This window comes from Hyperolius riggenbachi, chromosome 4, assembly GCF_040937935.1.
Source record: "Hyperolius riggenbachi isolate aHypRig1 chromosome 4, aHypRig1.pri, whole genome shotgun sequence".
In the NCBI taxonomy this organism is placed as follows: Eukaryota; Metazoa; Chordata; class Amphibia; order Anura; family Hyperoliidae; genus Hyperolius; species Hyperolius riggenbachi.
Window position 1 is genome coordinate 490,458,154 of NC_090649.1, and position 15,076 is coordinate 490,473,229.

Consider the following 15,076-nt stretch of genomic DNA (forward strand, 5'->3'; position numbering starts at 1 on the left):
GGTGTAACCCCTGATATTTAGCTCCTGTGCACCTATAGTATATTTATAAATAAATCAATATTATTTTATTATTTAAAGGATACCCGATGTGACATGTGACATGATGAGATAGACATGGGTATTTATAGTGCCTATCACACAAATAACTATGCTGTTCCTTTTTTTTTCTTTCTCTGCCTGAAAGAGTTAAACATCAGGTATGTAAGTGGCTGACTCAGTCCTGACTCAGACAGGAAGTGACTACAGTGTGACCCTCACTGATAAGAAATTCCAACTATAAAACACTTTCTTAGCAGAAAATGGCTTCTAAGAGCAGGAACGAGATAAAAAGGGTCAATAGTTCATAGATTTTAGCTCTGGCATACTTCAATGAATGTGTCATTGAGCAAAAACAATAAAACAGTAAGAAAAGTAGATTTAAATATAAAATTAAACTGTGGAATATCTTAAGTCATTTTTAGGAGAAGGAAGATAGATACAATGTTTGTTTCATTAGTTTTTCGCCTCAGGTGTCCTTTAAGTTTGGCTAGATTCCTGGCTCCATACTCTCTACCTGCTATATATCTGACCCGGAAGGGATTGTGTGCGTTTCTTTTTCTCCATTTCTCCATTTTTTTTTTCAACAGAACTTTATTCCTTGCTGTTGTCAGCTAGCAGTGCTGTCTTTTTTTTTTTCTATAAACAGAGCTTTATTTCTTGTTGTTGTCAGACAGCAGTGAGCAGCATTTTGGCTTCTAGTACAGAGAGCAAGAAATTCTTAGCAATCCAGACACATCATGGAAACAGCAGGGATGCAGCAGATTCTGCAGATTAGCCGCTATTTCCACTGTTTTGACAAGCCCTTCAGATTGTTTCCGATTGTGTGCTTAATGGCTTTTCCAATGCAGGATCGGGTATCTGGCCAGACAATTCCCTTCTAAAAGGAAGAGGATCCTCATAGTGAACATTTACATGGGGAGTAAGCCCACAAATCCCACATAAATAGGTTACATTTATCAGAACGACAAGGACTTACCATGCGAGAAGGTTCAATGCAAAAACAACAAAAAGCCAGTTTAAAGGAGAACTGCAGTGAGAGGTATATGGAGGCTGCCATATTTATTTCATTTTAAAGAACAAGCGACACCCATGCTAACCTAGAAATAAAAAACACATGTATAAGTAGATAAATATTACTTCTACTTACATAACAGATGTTTTGTGCTATCCACGTAATGATTCCTGTGAATTTTATAAAGGAAAAGCAGAGAATCCTATTCTAGGCAGTGGCCATCTTGCCAAGCTAATGCTGACATCATATCCTCCCTGACTCTTGTTTTCCCCCCTCCCTTCTCTTGCTCATTGTGTATTCATTAGCTGCCCTCCTCCCAGAGTCTTCAGACATTCCCACTGAGGTGTATAGTAGGAACTGCACTGTCTTTTTTTTTTTTTTTTTTTACACATCCAATCACTGAGTCACCTCAGCCTTGCTTGTAAACACAAGTAATCAGAGGGTGTTTCTGATAAGCAGCTAGGCAGGGAAATAAATGGAAGAGGAGTAATATATTATAGATAAAAAGAACTCCCAGCATTCAACTCTTTGGCACTGTTTGGCACTAGGGCCAGTGCTCCTAAAGTATGTGATAACTACAAACCATAACAGCAGAAAAAGGTTTGCAAGTTTTCAATGTAGGATTAACATCTTTATCACTTAATACATTCAGACCAGTTACTGTTGAAATTCGATTTTTATGGTGACAATACCGCTTTAAGCAATACCAGTTGCCTGGCAGCCCTGCTGATCTATTTGGCTGAAAAAGTGTCTGAATCACACCAGAAACAAGCATGCAGCTAATCTTGTCAGATCTGACAATGTTAGAAACGCCTGATCTGCTACATGCTTGTTCAGGGGCTATGGCTGAAAGTGTTAGAGGCAGAGGAGCAGCAGGACAGCCAGGCAACTGGTTTTGCTTAAATGGGAATAAATATGGCAGCCTCCATGCCCCTCTCTCTACAGTTCTCCTTTAATGGCCGGTTCACACCATGCAATTTCCCTCCAGAATTTGGGTTGAATTGATAATTTCTGACGGGTCTGATCTGACTTTTTTTCTGATCACTTTTGTACAGAAGTGATTGGAAAATTTATCAGAAAAATGATTGGAAATTAGATTGGACCTGTCGGAAATTATCGATTTGATCCGAAGTCTGACGGAAAATTGCATGTTGTTTACCCGGCATTAGGCTGTAATGCAGTTCCTCTGGGTTTTTTGCTTGTTTTGAGTTGTGAACTCTCTTTCTTCACATATTCCCACTTGCTCCCTGTAGACCGGCATCCAGTCTGCACTGGGCTCTATTCACAAAACCTCTCATAAATGACTTATCACCTAATTCAGGTGTAGGTAACCTATGGCTTGGGAGCCAGATGGGCCTCTTTTGATGGCTGCATCTGGCTCACATACAAATCAGTAGGGGGTTTATTCACTAAGCTACACTGATCAAGCAGCACAGCTTAGTGTGGCAGCGCAAATAACATTTTCAAAGTAGGCACGCTACTGCTGTAGCACTACTAACTTACTCGCGCTCCCCCCCCCCCCCCCCAAACTAACAGCTGCTCCAATTGTCCCACCTGGGACCCTGTCAGGTCCAGTGACTTTGTAGGACGAGATCATTTGACTGGCAGCCTATTGGGCCAAAGTGCAGGGAACTCATCCTACAAAGTGAATCAACCCCCAAGTCAGCTAGCTAATTGTACAAGCTGTTAGTCGGTATTTCTCCTGTCTGGCTCTCCGGGAAATTTCTGATGTTGCTGAAACCCAAGAGAAGCTGAAGACATGTCTGACACTTCCGCTGCGTGGTGGATCAACTGTATACACATCACCATGGCAACAGGGACGTGAGCCTTCTGCAGCGCAAGCACACTGTGCCAGTTTAAAACATATTATATGACTATCATGGAAATACATTTTAAAATATGTGTCATTTATGACTCTCTTAGCCAAAAAGGTTCTTAATCTCTAAACTAAGTGATAAAAATAACCTTTTAGCTCATTTACAAGCAAAATAATCAGTTAAAGCAAGTTGTTCCTGATCAACTTCATTTCAATATTACTTTTCTTACCTTTATTATATTATATTTTTTGCTCTTTGGGAGTTCAAAAATGTAACCTAGATGAGGTGAAAACAGGTAACAAAGCTTTTGTGAATCATGGCCAATGTCTCCTATCGCCCATAAGAGGGGCGGCCTTTTAAGCCCCATCTACACGATACGATTCTTTGTGCGTTACGATTACAATTCTATTTACGATCCTATTAAATATGACATGTCCGATCGGGATTCGATTCAATTCGATTTGCCATTGTTTTGCAATAGCGAATCGAATCCCGATCTGACATGGCTGATTTAATCGGATCGTAACTAGAATCGTAATCGAATCGCACAAAGAATCGTATCGTGCAGATTGGGCTCTAGAGACGAAAGCCTTGCATACGGTAGTTGGCTCTTAGCTTGCCAAGAGTCTAGTGTGTATAGCAGCCCCTGATATCTTCCGATGCATTGGGGGGGGGGGGGGGGGGTGTGGAGGAGATCCAGACTGGCGAATCGTTTCGGCGCTGAACGCAGGTTGATCCTATTGTTCCCCTCTTTACCCCGCCCCTTCTGCGCCAATCTGTTGTGTGCTTAATCACCCCTCATTACATGATTCTCCTCCTCAATATATTATTCATGTGAGACTGATGGTCACCCGCTATCAGCGATGTGTGCAGTACATCTCTCAGTACTACCTGATTATTTCAGATGACCGTTTAGTAATGATTCTTGTACAGACACGCTCTTCGCCCAGCAGCCGCTTCTACTCCATGGAGCAGGCGAAAGAACATTAGCAGGAAGTGTGCCTGCAGGACTTCTTGAGTGGTTAGCCACGTATCTTCCTGTTGGCCAGTTACTGATCGAGAGTCCATCAACGTCGGGGGAAGCCTGTACTCGTAACAGGTTGTCATCCAAGATGATCATGATTGGTCATCTCTGGGGAATTAAATCTAGCCTGTGTACTTGGCTACAGGGATAATAGCTGGACATGAGACTATACCTTGCAGGCTACAGCTTTTGAATGAAAAGATCATTTTGTTGCTAGTTTAATTTCTAAATTTTGTTCTGTGAAAATTAATGTTTGTCTTTTTTTTTCTGTCATTTGTAGATCGACTTGGAACCAGAAGGCAAAGTATACGTAGTAATAGATCTCTCTGGATCCTCAGGTGAAGGTAAGCTTCTCATTCTGCTATATTCAGTCATTTCATACAGGCTCTGTTACATAGTTACAATGACCTCGATTCATGAAGTTTTACCGAACACTTAAGGCTCATACACACATCAGACCATAGTCTTTGGAAAATGAAAGATCACAGACCAATTTTACCCCCTTCCATGTAATATGAGAGCCATACCTACACAGTCTATTCTATGGAGCTGAACTCCCCATCAGACAGAAATCTTTGCAAGATGCTGCACACACAGATGCTGTAGACATTCAAAAGATCAGCATCTGCAAAAGATCTGTTCCTGCAAAAGATCCGTTCCTGCAAAATGCATTCATAGTTATGAGATCTGCAGATCATCATACACACCTTGTTTAACAGACATTCATCTGCAGATCAGATCCACCAGGATGGATTTTCAGATCTGCAGATGAATGTCAGTTAAACAAGGTGTGTATGATGATCTGCAGATCTCAGACTATGAATGCAATTTGCAGGAACGGATCTTTGGCAGGAAGACATCTTTTTCAGATACTGATCTTTTGTGTCTGTACAGGATCTGTGTGTGCAGCATCTTGCAAAGACTTTTTTCTGATGGGGAGTTCAGCTCCATAGAATAGACTGAGTAGGTGTGGCTCTCATACTACATGGAAGGGGGTAAGATTCCTGTCTGATGGGGAGTGCAGCTCCATAGAATAGACTGTGTAGGTGAGGCTCTCATACTACATGGAAGGGGGTAAGATTTCTGTCTGATGGGGAGTGCAGCTCCATAGAATAGACTGTGTAGGTGAGGCTCTCATACTACATGGAAGGGGGTAAGATTTCTGTCTGATGTGGAGTTCAGCTCCATAGAATAGACTGTGTAGAGTATGGCTCTCATACTACATGGAAGGGGGTAAGATTTCTGTCTGATGGGGAGTGCAGCTCCATAGAATAGACTGTGTAGGTGTGGCTCTCATACTACATGGAAGGGGGTAAGATTTCTGTCTGATGGGGAGTGCAGCTCCATAGAATAGACTGTGTAGGTGAGGCTCTCATACTACATGGAAGGGGGTAAGATTTCTGTCTGATGTGGAGTTCAGCTCCATAGAATAGACTGTAGGTGTGGCTCTCATACTACATGGAAGGGGGTAAGATTTCTGTCTGATGGGGAGTGCAGCTCCATAGAATAGACTGTGTAGGTGTGGCTCTCATACTACATGGAAGGGGGTAAGATTTCTGTCTGATGGGGAGTGCAGCTCCATAGAATAGACTGTGTAGGTGTGGCTCTCATACTACATGGAAGGGGGTAAGATTTCTGTCTGATGGGGATTGCAGCTCCATAGAATAGACTGTGTAGGTGTGGCTCTCATACTACATGGAAGGGGGTAAGATTTCTGTCTGATGGGGATTGCAGCTCCATAGAATAGACTGTGTAGGTGTGGCTCTCATACTACATGGAAGGGGGTAAGATTTCTATCTGATGGGGAGTGCAGCTCCATAGAATAGACTGTGTAGGTGTGGCTCTCATACTACATGGAAGGGGGTAAGATTTCTGTCTGATGGGGAGTGCAGCTCCATAGAATAGACTGTGTAGGTATGGCTCTCATACTACATGGAAGGGGGTAAGATTGGTCTGTGATCTTTCATTTTCAAAAGACTATGGTCTGATGTGTGTATGTGGCCTAACCGAATATCATGCATGCAGTGTTCTGACGGTAATTGTGCGGTAAATTTTCCAAAACTAGTATTCAAGAAGCAGAAAGGGGGCGTGTCAGGGCAGTAAATTCCGAGCGCAATTTCTCCCGCACTGCCCTGTTTATGTTTCTGCTGTCGGTGTATTTAAAGGGAACCTGAACTGAGTAAAATTATTTAAAATAAACGCATGCCGTAGCTGCAAATGAATATTACATCCTTACCTCACTGTCAGTTCCTCTCAGAAACTCACCATTAACTTCTAACAATGATTCCTTCCAGTTCTGACAAGATTTTGTCAGAACTGAAATATGCCAGTGGCTGTCAGTTATATATCGGCAGCTGTCAGTTACAACCGATAGTGCAAGGTAATGTCCATGTTTCCCTATGGCTCAAGTGGGCGATATTACAGTTTAACAGTGTGCTGACCAGGAAGCTGTTATGGGGTAGTGGCCATTTTTTTTTCCAAAATGGTAGACAAAAAATTCCATAGATCACAGAGGCCAAACAGGACGCCGGAGAGGAGAAAGATTGATGAGCAGACTACACAGGAGGTAAGTATGACGTGTTTATGTTTATTTTGACTTTTCTTTTTCAGTTCAGGTTCTCTTTAAATTGTAACTATTACTTGTTATGGAGCACATATGAACACACCCCTAGTACCGCCAAAAGCTTTTCAGCCCAGCCTCCGTAGCCCACAAGGCTCCTTCCTTACCCACAATGCACTTTGAAAATGGCTTTTATTCCATAAAAGATCGCTAGTCTTGATATTTACCAAAAGCTTACCTCATCATTACCGAACACTAGCAATCTTTTAACGAACAACTGCCTTCAACTAAAAAAAATTGCTGAATACTGCTAAGCATTCGGTAAATTTTGCATGCGGTAAATTACCGACAAGCACATTTTTACCGCAAACTATTTGAGGAATCGAGGCCTATGTCTGTCGTTCCAGACATTGGCCTCAATTCACTAAGATCATGCTGGAGATAATAAGGCAAGAGAAAACTTACCTCCACACAGTGAGAGAGTTATTTTATCTCTTCATTCCTTACGTTACCTCCTCTGTAGTTATTTTCACACGCTAGCCTGTCTTTAACTTTAGAATTCTGGAGTTATTTTAAGGATTGAAGAGTTAACTTAAAGACAGAAGAGTTAACTTTAGGTTTGCCTGAGGTAAAATGTTTCCTGAATACTACATGCCTCATCACCATGGTGATAACTCTAGAAACGATATTAGAGACAGGAGATAAGCTTAGTGAATTGAGGCCATTGACTGTTATCATCTCCAACCACTCAAAATCATGCCTAGGCCTTTAGTGAAGATGCATGTTTACCCGGGTGTTTCTTTAATTGTATGATCTGAATTGTGTGAGCCAATTGCCCTAGTACTCTTAACCTTCCTGGCGGTAAGCCCGAGCTATGCCGCGCAGGAAGATATCTCAGCCCCAGGTGGGGCGATTTTTCTCCATTTAAAATGCTGTACTCGCAGCTAGCACTTTGCTAGCCGCGCGTACAGCTTGATCGCCGCCGCAAGAGGGCCCCCCGCCAGAGCCCTGCGCTGCCCGGACCAATGAGTTCTGGGCAGCGCTATGGGCTGGATCGGAGGCGTCCATGACGTCATTCCGATCGTCGCCATGGCGACAGGAGAAGCCAAACAGGGGAGCGCGTTATATACGCGTTCCCCTGTTTGCTATTGATGCCGGCGACGATCGCACTAGAGGGACACATGCGCCCTCTAGTGGTGTTTCATGTAGCTACCACTCTGGTAGGTTTACATAAAACAAAAAAAAATTAAAAAAAAAATTTTTTTTGCCTATTTGGCAAAAACAATTAACCGCCAGGGAGGTTAAAGAGACTCTGTAATTTAAAACCAAAACCTCGGGGTTGGGGGGATACTTGCCTAAGGAGGGGGAAGCCTCAGGGTTCCAGTGAGGCTTGCCTGTCCTTACTAGCCTAGGTGATCCTATGCTGGCTCCCCGAAACATCCTCGACAAGCCGGCTTGACAGGCGGGGATATTTACCACATGCGATCCAGCGCAGTAGCGGCTCTTCGTTCGGGGAAGGCAGAAATAGCCGAACCCGATCAGATCCGCTCTACTGCGCAGGCTCAAAAGGACTCGCGCCAGTGCCATAGAGCGGATCGCTTGGGTTCGGCTATTTTCGCTTTAGCCCGAACAAGGAGATGTTAGGGCGCCTGCAAAGGATCTCAGTAGGTAAAAAATTACCTTTTATTCTAAAAGAGTTTTATCAGGAGAAAGAAGAAACAAATGGAAAAAAAAATAATTATTTCTCAGTTTTTGGGCCGTTAATACATGCTATCGAAATTAAAACCCACACATTTTATTTGCCCATTTGTCCCGGTTATTGCAACGTTTAAAATGTTTCCCTAGTACAGTGTAACATGCCAATATTTCATTTGGAATAAAGGTGCATTTTTTCATTTTAGCGTCCATCCCTGATTACACACTCATTTATAATGTAATATACGCTCTTGACATACATATAAAACCAAAGTCCAGTCCCTAAGGGAACGATGTATTTTTTTTATTTGTGAATTATTTATTTTTTTATTTAAAAATAATAATAATAATAATAATTGCTAACTATTGGGAAGTGTGGGAGGTCAGGGGTTAATTTAAAAAGTCCCTGAACAAGCATGCAGCAGTTTCGGTCTGGGACTCATGCGTTACTGGATTAGCTATATGATTGTTCTGGGGTTTTGACTTGGACACTACTTATGCCAGAAGATCAACAGGGCTGCCAGGCAACTGGCATTGCTTTCAAGGGAAATAAATATGGCAGCCTTCATATCCCTCTCACCTTGGGTTCCCTTTAAGCAATACCAGTTGCCTGGTAGCCCTGCTGATCTAGTTGGCTGCAGCAGTGTCTGAATCACACTAGAAACAAGCATGCAGCTAATCTTGTCAGATCTGACAATAGTGTCAGGAACACCTGATCTGCTGCATGCTTGTTCAGGGGCTATGGCTAAAAGTATTAGAGGCAGAGGCTCAGCAGGACTGCCAGGCAACTGGTATTGCTTAAAGGGGAACTGTAGATATAAAATAAACACATTGTTTCACTTACCTGGGGCTTCCCCAAGCCCCCAGCAACCGCCCTGTCCCGCGCCGCTCCTCGACAAGCCTCCGCTCTCCCACCGCCAGCTACTTTCGGTCTCGCCGCCGGGCCACTGCGCCTGCACTGCTCTGGCCACGCGTATCCATTCTTTGCGTTCCCCGCTATTGCAGAGGGGAACGCGAAGAAAAGATATGCTTGGCAGGGCTGTGCTGGCCGACTTACAATTCGAGGTACGGGACTGAGCGGCGGCGGGAGGAGAACGGAGGCTCGGGCAGGACCGGCGCGGGACAGGACAGCTGCTGGGGGCTTAGGGAAGCCCCAGGTAAGTGAAACAATGTGTTTATTTTATATCTACAGTTCCGCTTTAAAAGGAAATAAACATGGCAGCCTCCACGTACCTCTCACTTCAGTTGTCCTGTAAATGGAATACCGATCCATTTTTACAGGATCCGTTTTTCATGCGGTACAGTGTGAATCCAGCGGAGGGTCTGAAGAAGGCTGCTGGCTGTTAACTGACTCTGTTACATGTCCGCCATTACAGCAGTGGGGTTATCGGTTATTCCCGCAAAAACTGAATGATTTTACAATATAATTTTAAAGAAAGAGACATTAAAGCAAAAAAAATTTTTTTTTTTAAAAATGATATAATGAATTGGTTGTGTAGTATGGATAATTACTAGAACATTAGTAGCATAGATAGTATTCTCATATTTTTATTTTCAGTTATATAGTGTTTTTTTATAACATTGCATTATTCTGTAATATTTGCACACACTACTATTTTACACACTACTCAGCATTCTAAATGATTTTACAGAGCAGGCTTGTGAACTTTTGAACTTTCCTCTGCAGGAGAAAAAAAAACAATACAGTGACTGACACTTGAGATAACAGGCATCAGAAGACAGAGCTCTCTGCGATTTTGAAAGTCGTGGAGCTCAATGGCTATTTGCATAGATAACTGGAGTTTCTTAAAGGAATACTATCGATTCACATATTTTTTTCAATTGACACAGGAATTGTTGGGAAAGTGCTGCTAAGTACTGGTGTATGCATTTTAGTAGCAACTTCTTTGTTTACTGTTAGCAAAATACGTTCAAAGTTTACTGACGCCAAAACTGACGGCTGACTGAGCCATGAGGAGAGGGGAAATTCCCCTCACACTTGATCAGTTAACTCTATGTGTAGCTCTGTGTGTGACAGAGAAGAGAGCTCCCAGCAGCTGCAGCTCCTGTGTCCTGTGTTTCTGCCTGACCTGTCTGAAGAGAGCAGAGGAAATGTAACTAATTGTCACAGCTTTTTCATACTTTTTTTGCTTTCAGAGTTTGATATGTTTGACATTTGCTTTCTGTAGTCTGATATGCAACTCTGGCTGTGCATTGAAGCAGACACCCCTTCTGCAATTGATTAGTCCCAATATAGCTAAATCCTTCCCTCAATAAATTACAGCTTTTGCCTCTGATATTTAACATGAAAAGTAGGAAAATGTTTACACAGCTACTTAGACATTATTTGCACACTGTCATTTTAGAACACTTGGGTATCGATAGTATTCCTTTAACTCTTCCTGTACTGGAAACAATATTAGACTTGTGTCTCTCCTCCTAATGTTTTATTTCTTAGCTGTACTACACATACAAAATCATTATATCATAATTTTTTTTCGCTGCGGTGTCTCCTTAAATGCACATTTCATTTTAAAATAAGCACAACTACGGCTTCCTTGCGCTCCGTCTCAGAGAGCACGTCTTGTAGCACGCGGACATTTGGAAGCCTCGTCTTCCATCATCGTTCCTCAGGCACAAATAACGTGGAAGATTTTCGTCTTGGCGGCGCATCGTAATTTCTGGTTTGGATGTGAACGGCGTACCGCACAATTATAAAATAGATAGTTATGTAATGCGGTTGATTCACAGCTTCCATCTGTTGTGGAAGTGTTTGTGCCAGCTCTCCCTGCGTTCTTCAAACTGGCGTGCCTTGTGCTTCTCACGCTGCCCGGAATCTCACTTTTACACTGCGATTAAACACAGCGAGAAGCCGTTAACAAATAGTTAATGGTAATCTGCGACTGCCGGGACGGCTCCGGTTCCTGTCCTCGGCTGGAGTTTATAGAGGCTTTGGCTCAGCTGCCCGACCTATTGCGCTTTTCTCACGGCGGTGTACGAGTCGGGCTGTTTCTGCGCGTCGCTGGAGGTGCTAAGCCTCTCTGTGGTGTGAGGTGTTGGTGACGCTCTGCTGGTAATTCTTCAGCGCTACAGCGAGCCTAACCCGGCCAAAAGTCACAGCGAAGGCCTGGGAAGCACGGGAGAGAACAACAGATTTTTTGAGGCCTTTTTGTTTTTAGTCCAAGTATTGCTGTGCACAGACGGGAAGGGCTTTGCTGATTCCTTAAAGGGGAACTGAAGAGAGAGGTATATGGAGGCTGTCATGTTTATTTCCTTTTAGACAATACCAGTTGCCTGGCCGCCCTGCTGATCCTCTGCCTCTAATACTATTAGCCATAACCCCTGAACAAGCATGCAGCAGATCAGGTGTTTCAGTGGTTCAGACTTATAAGTCTGATCTGACAAGACTAGCTGCATGCTTGTTTCTGGTTTTAATCAGATACTACTGCAGAGAAATAGACCAGCAGGGCTGCCAGGCAACTGGTATTGATTAAAAGGAAATAAACATGACAGCCTCCATATACCTCTCTCTTCAGTTCCCCTTTAAGGCGCTGCACATGCTCACATTTAAAGGACAACTGAAGTGAGAGGTATATGGAGGCTGCCATATTTATTTCCTTTTAAACAATACCAGTTGCCTGGCAGCCCTGCTGGTCTGTTTGGCTGCTGTAGTGTCTGAATCCCACCAGGAACAAGCATGCAGGTAATCTTGTCAGTTCTGACAATGTCAGAAACACCTGATCTGCCGCATGCTTGTTCAGGGGCTATGGCTAAAAGTATTAGGCAGAGGATCAGCAGGGCTGCCAGGCAACTGGTATTGCTTAAAAGGAAATAAATATGGCAGCCTCCATATACCTCTCACTTCAGTTGTCCTTTAAGGCCTAGTTGATGATCGTGTTATATATTAAAACTTATTGGCTCATATTCACAAACGCACAACACTTTGTGTTCACAGATCATATTTTCCACTCAATGCTCAATACTCACAAAAGTGCAGAGCAAAGTTGCAGGCGCAGGCAGTACATGACGATATCTACCCTTACCTACAGCGACAAGGTAGTGCGCACGGCACAATTAGGGCAACCACCATTGACCAGCGTTGCCAGTGTAATATATTTTCACCACTTGCGTAGCATGCATTTCTCTTATTGCCGTAGGTAATGGCATTGGTTCAATGCGCACTACTTCATCACTGCAGGAGACTGGTGACATTGCCATGTGCTCCCTGCTCTTGGAAGATTTGCCGTGCTTTTGTAAAATATAAGTTGTAATCACGAAGCACAACGTATTGTGGTTTGCATCTACACCATTTGTCTACTAAATGTTTATAGTTTTTATATTCTGTGTCATGCCAAATGCAGCTTGCCTGAGAGATCTAGGAATCACCCAGACTCCACCCCCTATACAATAATATCCTATCATGAACAGTCAGGGAGGAGGTAGTCTTGTTCCCAGAGCATAGCGGTCTCCCTGTGCTTTACAGGAGGGAGCAGATGGAGGGGGTGGGTGAGGTCACATGATCTGCTCTGTGCTATGTAAGACACTGCGGAAAAGTGAAGGTATATCAACTATTAAACTTATTGAATCATTATTAAACAACTATTTAATAAAAGTGATGCAAAGAATAAAAGTGTCAGTATTGGCATCTATCCTTGTTGAATTCTGGGAATGGAATACTTAAAGTGGACCTGAACTCTTGCTCACTACAGAAGGAAAATGGAGAAATTGACCCTGTAAGTATTTAGAGAGTTTAGCCGGTCTAATTCCGCCTCATCTGTGACTAATCACAAGTTGTAATTTGATCTCTCAGCTGTGTCAGCTGGCTGCCTCGGCAGAGCGGCTAATTTGCAAACCCAGGATGTTAACCCTATGTTTTTTTTGTCAATTTTCGATGAATTTGCACACCTTAGAAGAGCCACTAAAGATGTCAGATATTGCATAGAAAGCAATGTCCGACTTGTATGGCATTTATTTTCTCGGGGAAAAATCGCGTCCAAATGCTCAGAATGAGCCCTTCTTTGTCCAGCACAGATCGGCACACACTGCAGCTACTTTACTACCAGCATAAACACAGAGTAACGGCTTACACTGCACATACTGGAGCAGACATTTAAATAAAAAAATTGAAGGTGGCTTGCGGTATTAATCAGATCCTCATATTCTGTCATTTTTAGGCAAACTTGAAGCATAATTACGCATTCACTCCTCTTCCAGACTCTGCCCACACAGTGATGTTATTCCTGGAGGGACCAGGGAACGCGTCATTGTCATGTTGGCGTCACCCTAGCCTACACACCAAGAACAGAACTGAGAGATCTGCCATCTTAGTAACAGTAGAAGGCTTATTCCATTCCAATCGAAAAAAGCTTTATTGGCAGAACCAAATACACTTAGCATTGCCAAAGCAATGCATTAGCAAATGGAGGGGGGGGGGGGGGAGTTGTGGGAATAAGGGAAGGGTATAGGGGGTTGGGGTATAGAGTCCACATGGATGTGGAGGATATAAGGGACAATAGGGGAGGGGGGGCTGGGATTTACAGTCCATAGGGGACAATATAGGGGGTATACAGTCCATGTGGTATCATGTTCCTCTCAGTTGATGGCAGCCAGTGACATATCGGGCAGCTATTTGCACTGTTGTTATCTCTTACCCAGTAGGATATAGCGTTTCCTCTCTTCATCTGTGGAGGTGAAATCTGCGATGTGGGTGGAGAGTCTCTGGAAGTGGGCGGTCCTCACAGGTGCATATTTGCTGCAGTGTAGCAGGAAGTGGGCCTCATCCTCCAGGACCCCCTGGTCACACTGCCTGCACAGTCTCTCCTCCCGGGGCTTCCATGTCTGTCTGTGTCGCTCTGTCCCTATCTCCAGGCTGTGGGCGGAGAGTCTCTGGAAGTGGGCGGTCCTCACTGGTGCGTATTTGCTGCAGTGTAGCAGGAAGTGGGCCTCATCCTCCAGGACCCCTGGTCACACTGCCTGCACAGTCTCTCCTCCCGGGGCTTCCATGTCTGTCTGTGTCGCTCTGTCCCTATCTCCAGGCTGTGGGCGGAGAGTCTCTGGAAGTGGGCGGTCCTCACTGGTGCGTATTTGCTGCAGTGTAGCAGGAAGTGGGCCTCATCCTCCAGGACCCCCTGGTCACACTGCCTGCACAGTCTCTCCTCCCGGGGCTTCCATGTCTGTCTGTGCCGCCCTGTCTCTATCTCCAGGCTGTGGGCGGAGATTCTCTGGAAGGGGGCGGTCCTCACTGGTGCGTATTTGCTGCAGTGTAGCAGAAAGTGGGCCTCATCCTCCAGGACCCCTGGTCACATTGTCTGCACAGTCTCTCCTCCCGGGGCTTCCATGTCTGTCTGTGCCGCCCTGTCTCTATCTCCAGGCTGTGGGCGGAGAGTCTCTGGAAGTGGGCGGTCCTCAATGGTGCGTATTTGCTGCAGTGTAGCAGGAAGTGGGCCTCATCCTCCAAGACCTCCTGGTCACATTGCCTGCACAGTCTCTCCTCCCGGGGCTTCCATGTCTGTCTGTGCCGCCCTGTCTCTATCTCCAGGCTGTGGGCGGAGAGTCTTTGGAAGTGGGCGGTCCTCACAGGTGCGTATTTGCTGCAGTGTAGCAGAAAGTGGGCCTCATCCTCCAGGACCCCTGGTCACATTGTCTGCACAGTCTCTCCTCCCGGGGCTTCCATGTCTGTCTGTGCCACCCTGTCTCTATCTCCAGGCTGTGGGCGGAGAGTCTCTGGAAGTGGGTGGTCCTCACAGGTGCACATTTGCTGCAGTGTAGCAGGAAGTGGGCTTCATCCTCCAGGACCCCATGGTCACATTGTCTGCACAGTCTCTCCTCCCGGGGCTTCCATGTCTGTCTGTGCCACCCTGTCTCTATCTCCAGGCTGTGGGCGGAGAGTCTCTGGGAGGGGGCGGTCCTCACAGGTGCGTATCTACTGC

At 44.5% G+C, this 15,076-nt stretch overlaps 1 protein-coding gene across 1 annotated transcript in view; it reads left to right on the forward strand.

The window, feature by feature from the left end:
- PRKCE (protein kinase C epsilon) overlaps positions 1-15,076 on the forward strand; it is a 484,799-nt gene that overhangs the window by 174,426 nt on the left and 295,297 nt on the right. Inside the window, 1 exon segment of the mRNA XM_068233034.1 lies at positions 4,173-4,236. Within this exon segment, the coding sequence (XP_068089135.1) occupies positions 4,173-4,236 (64 nt within the window).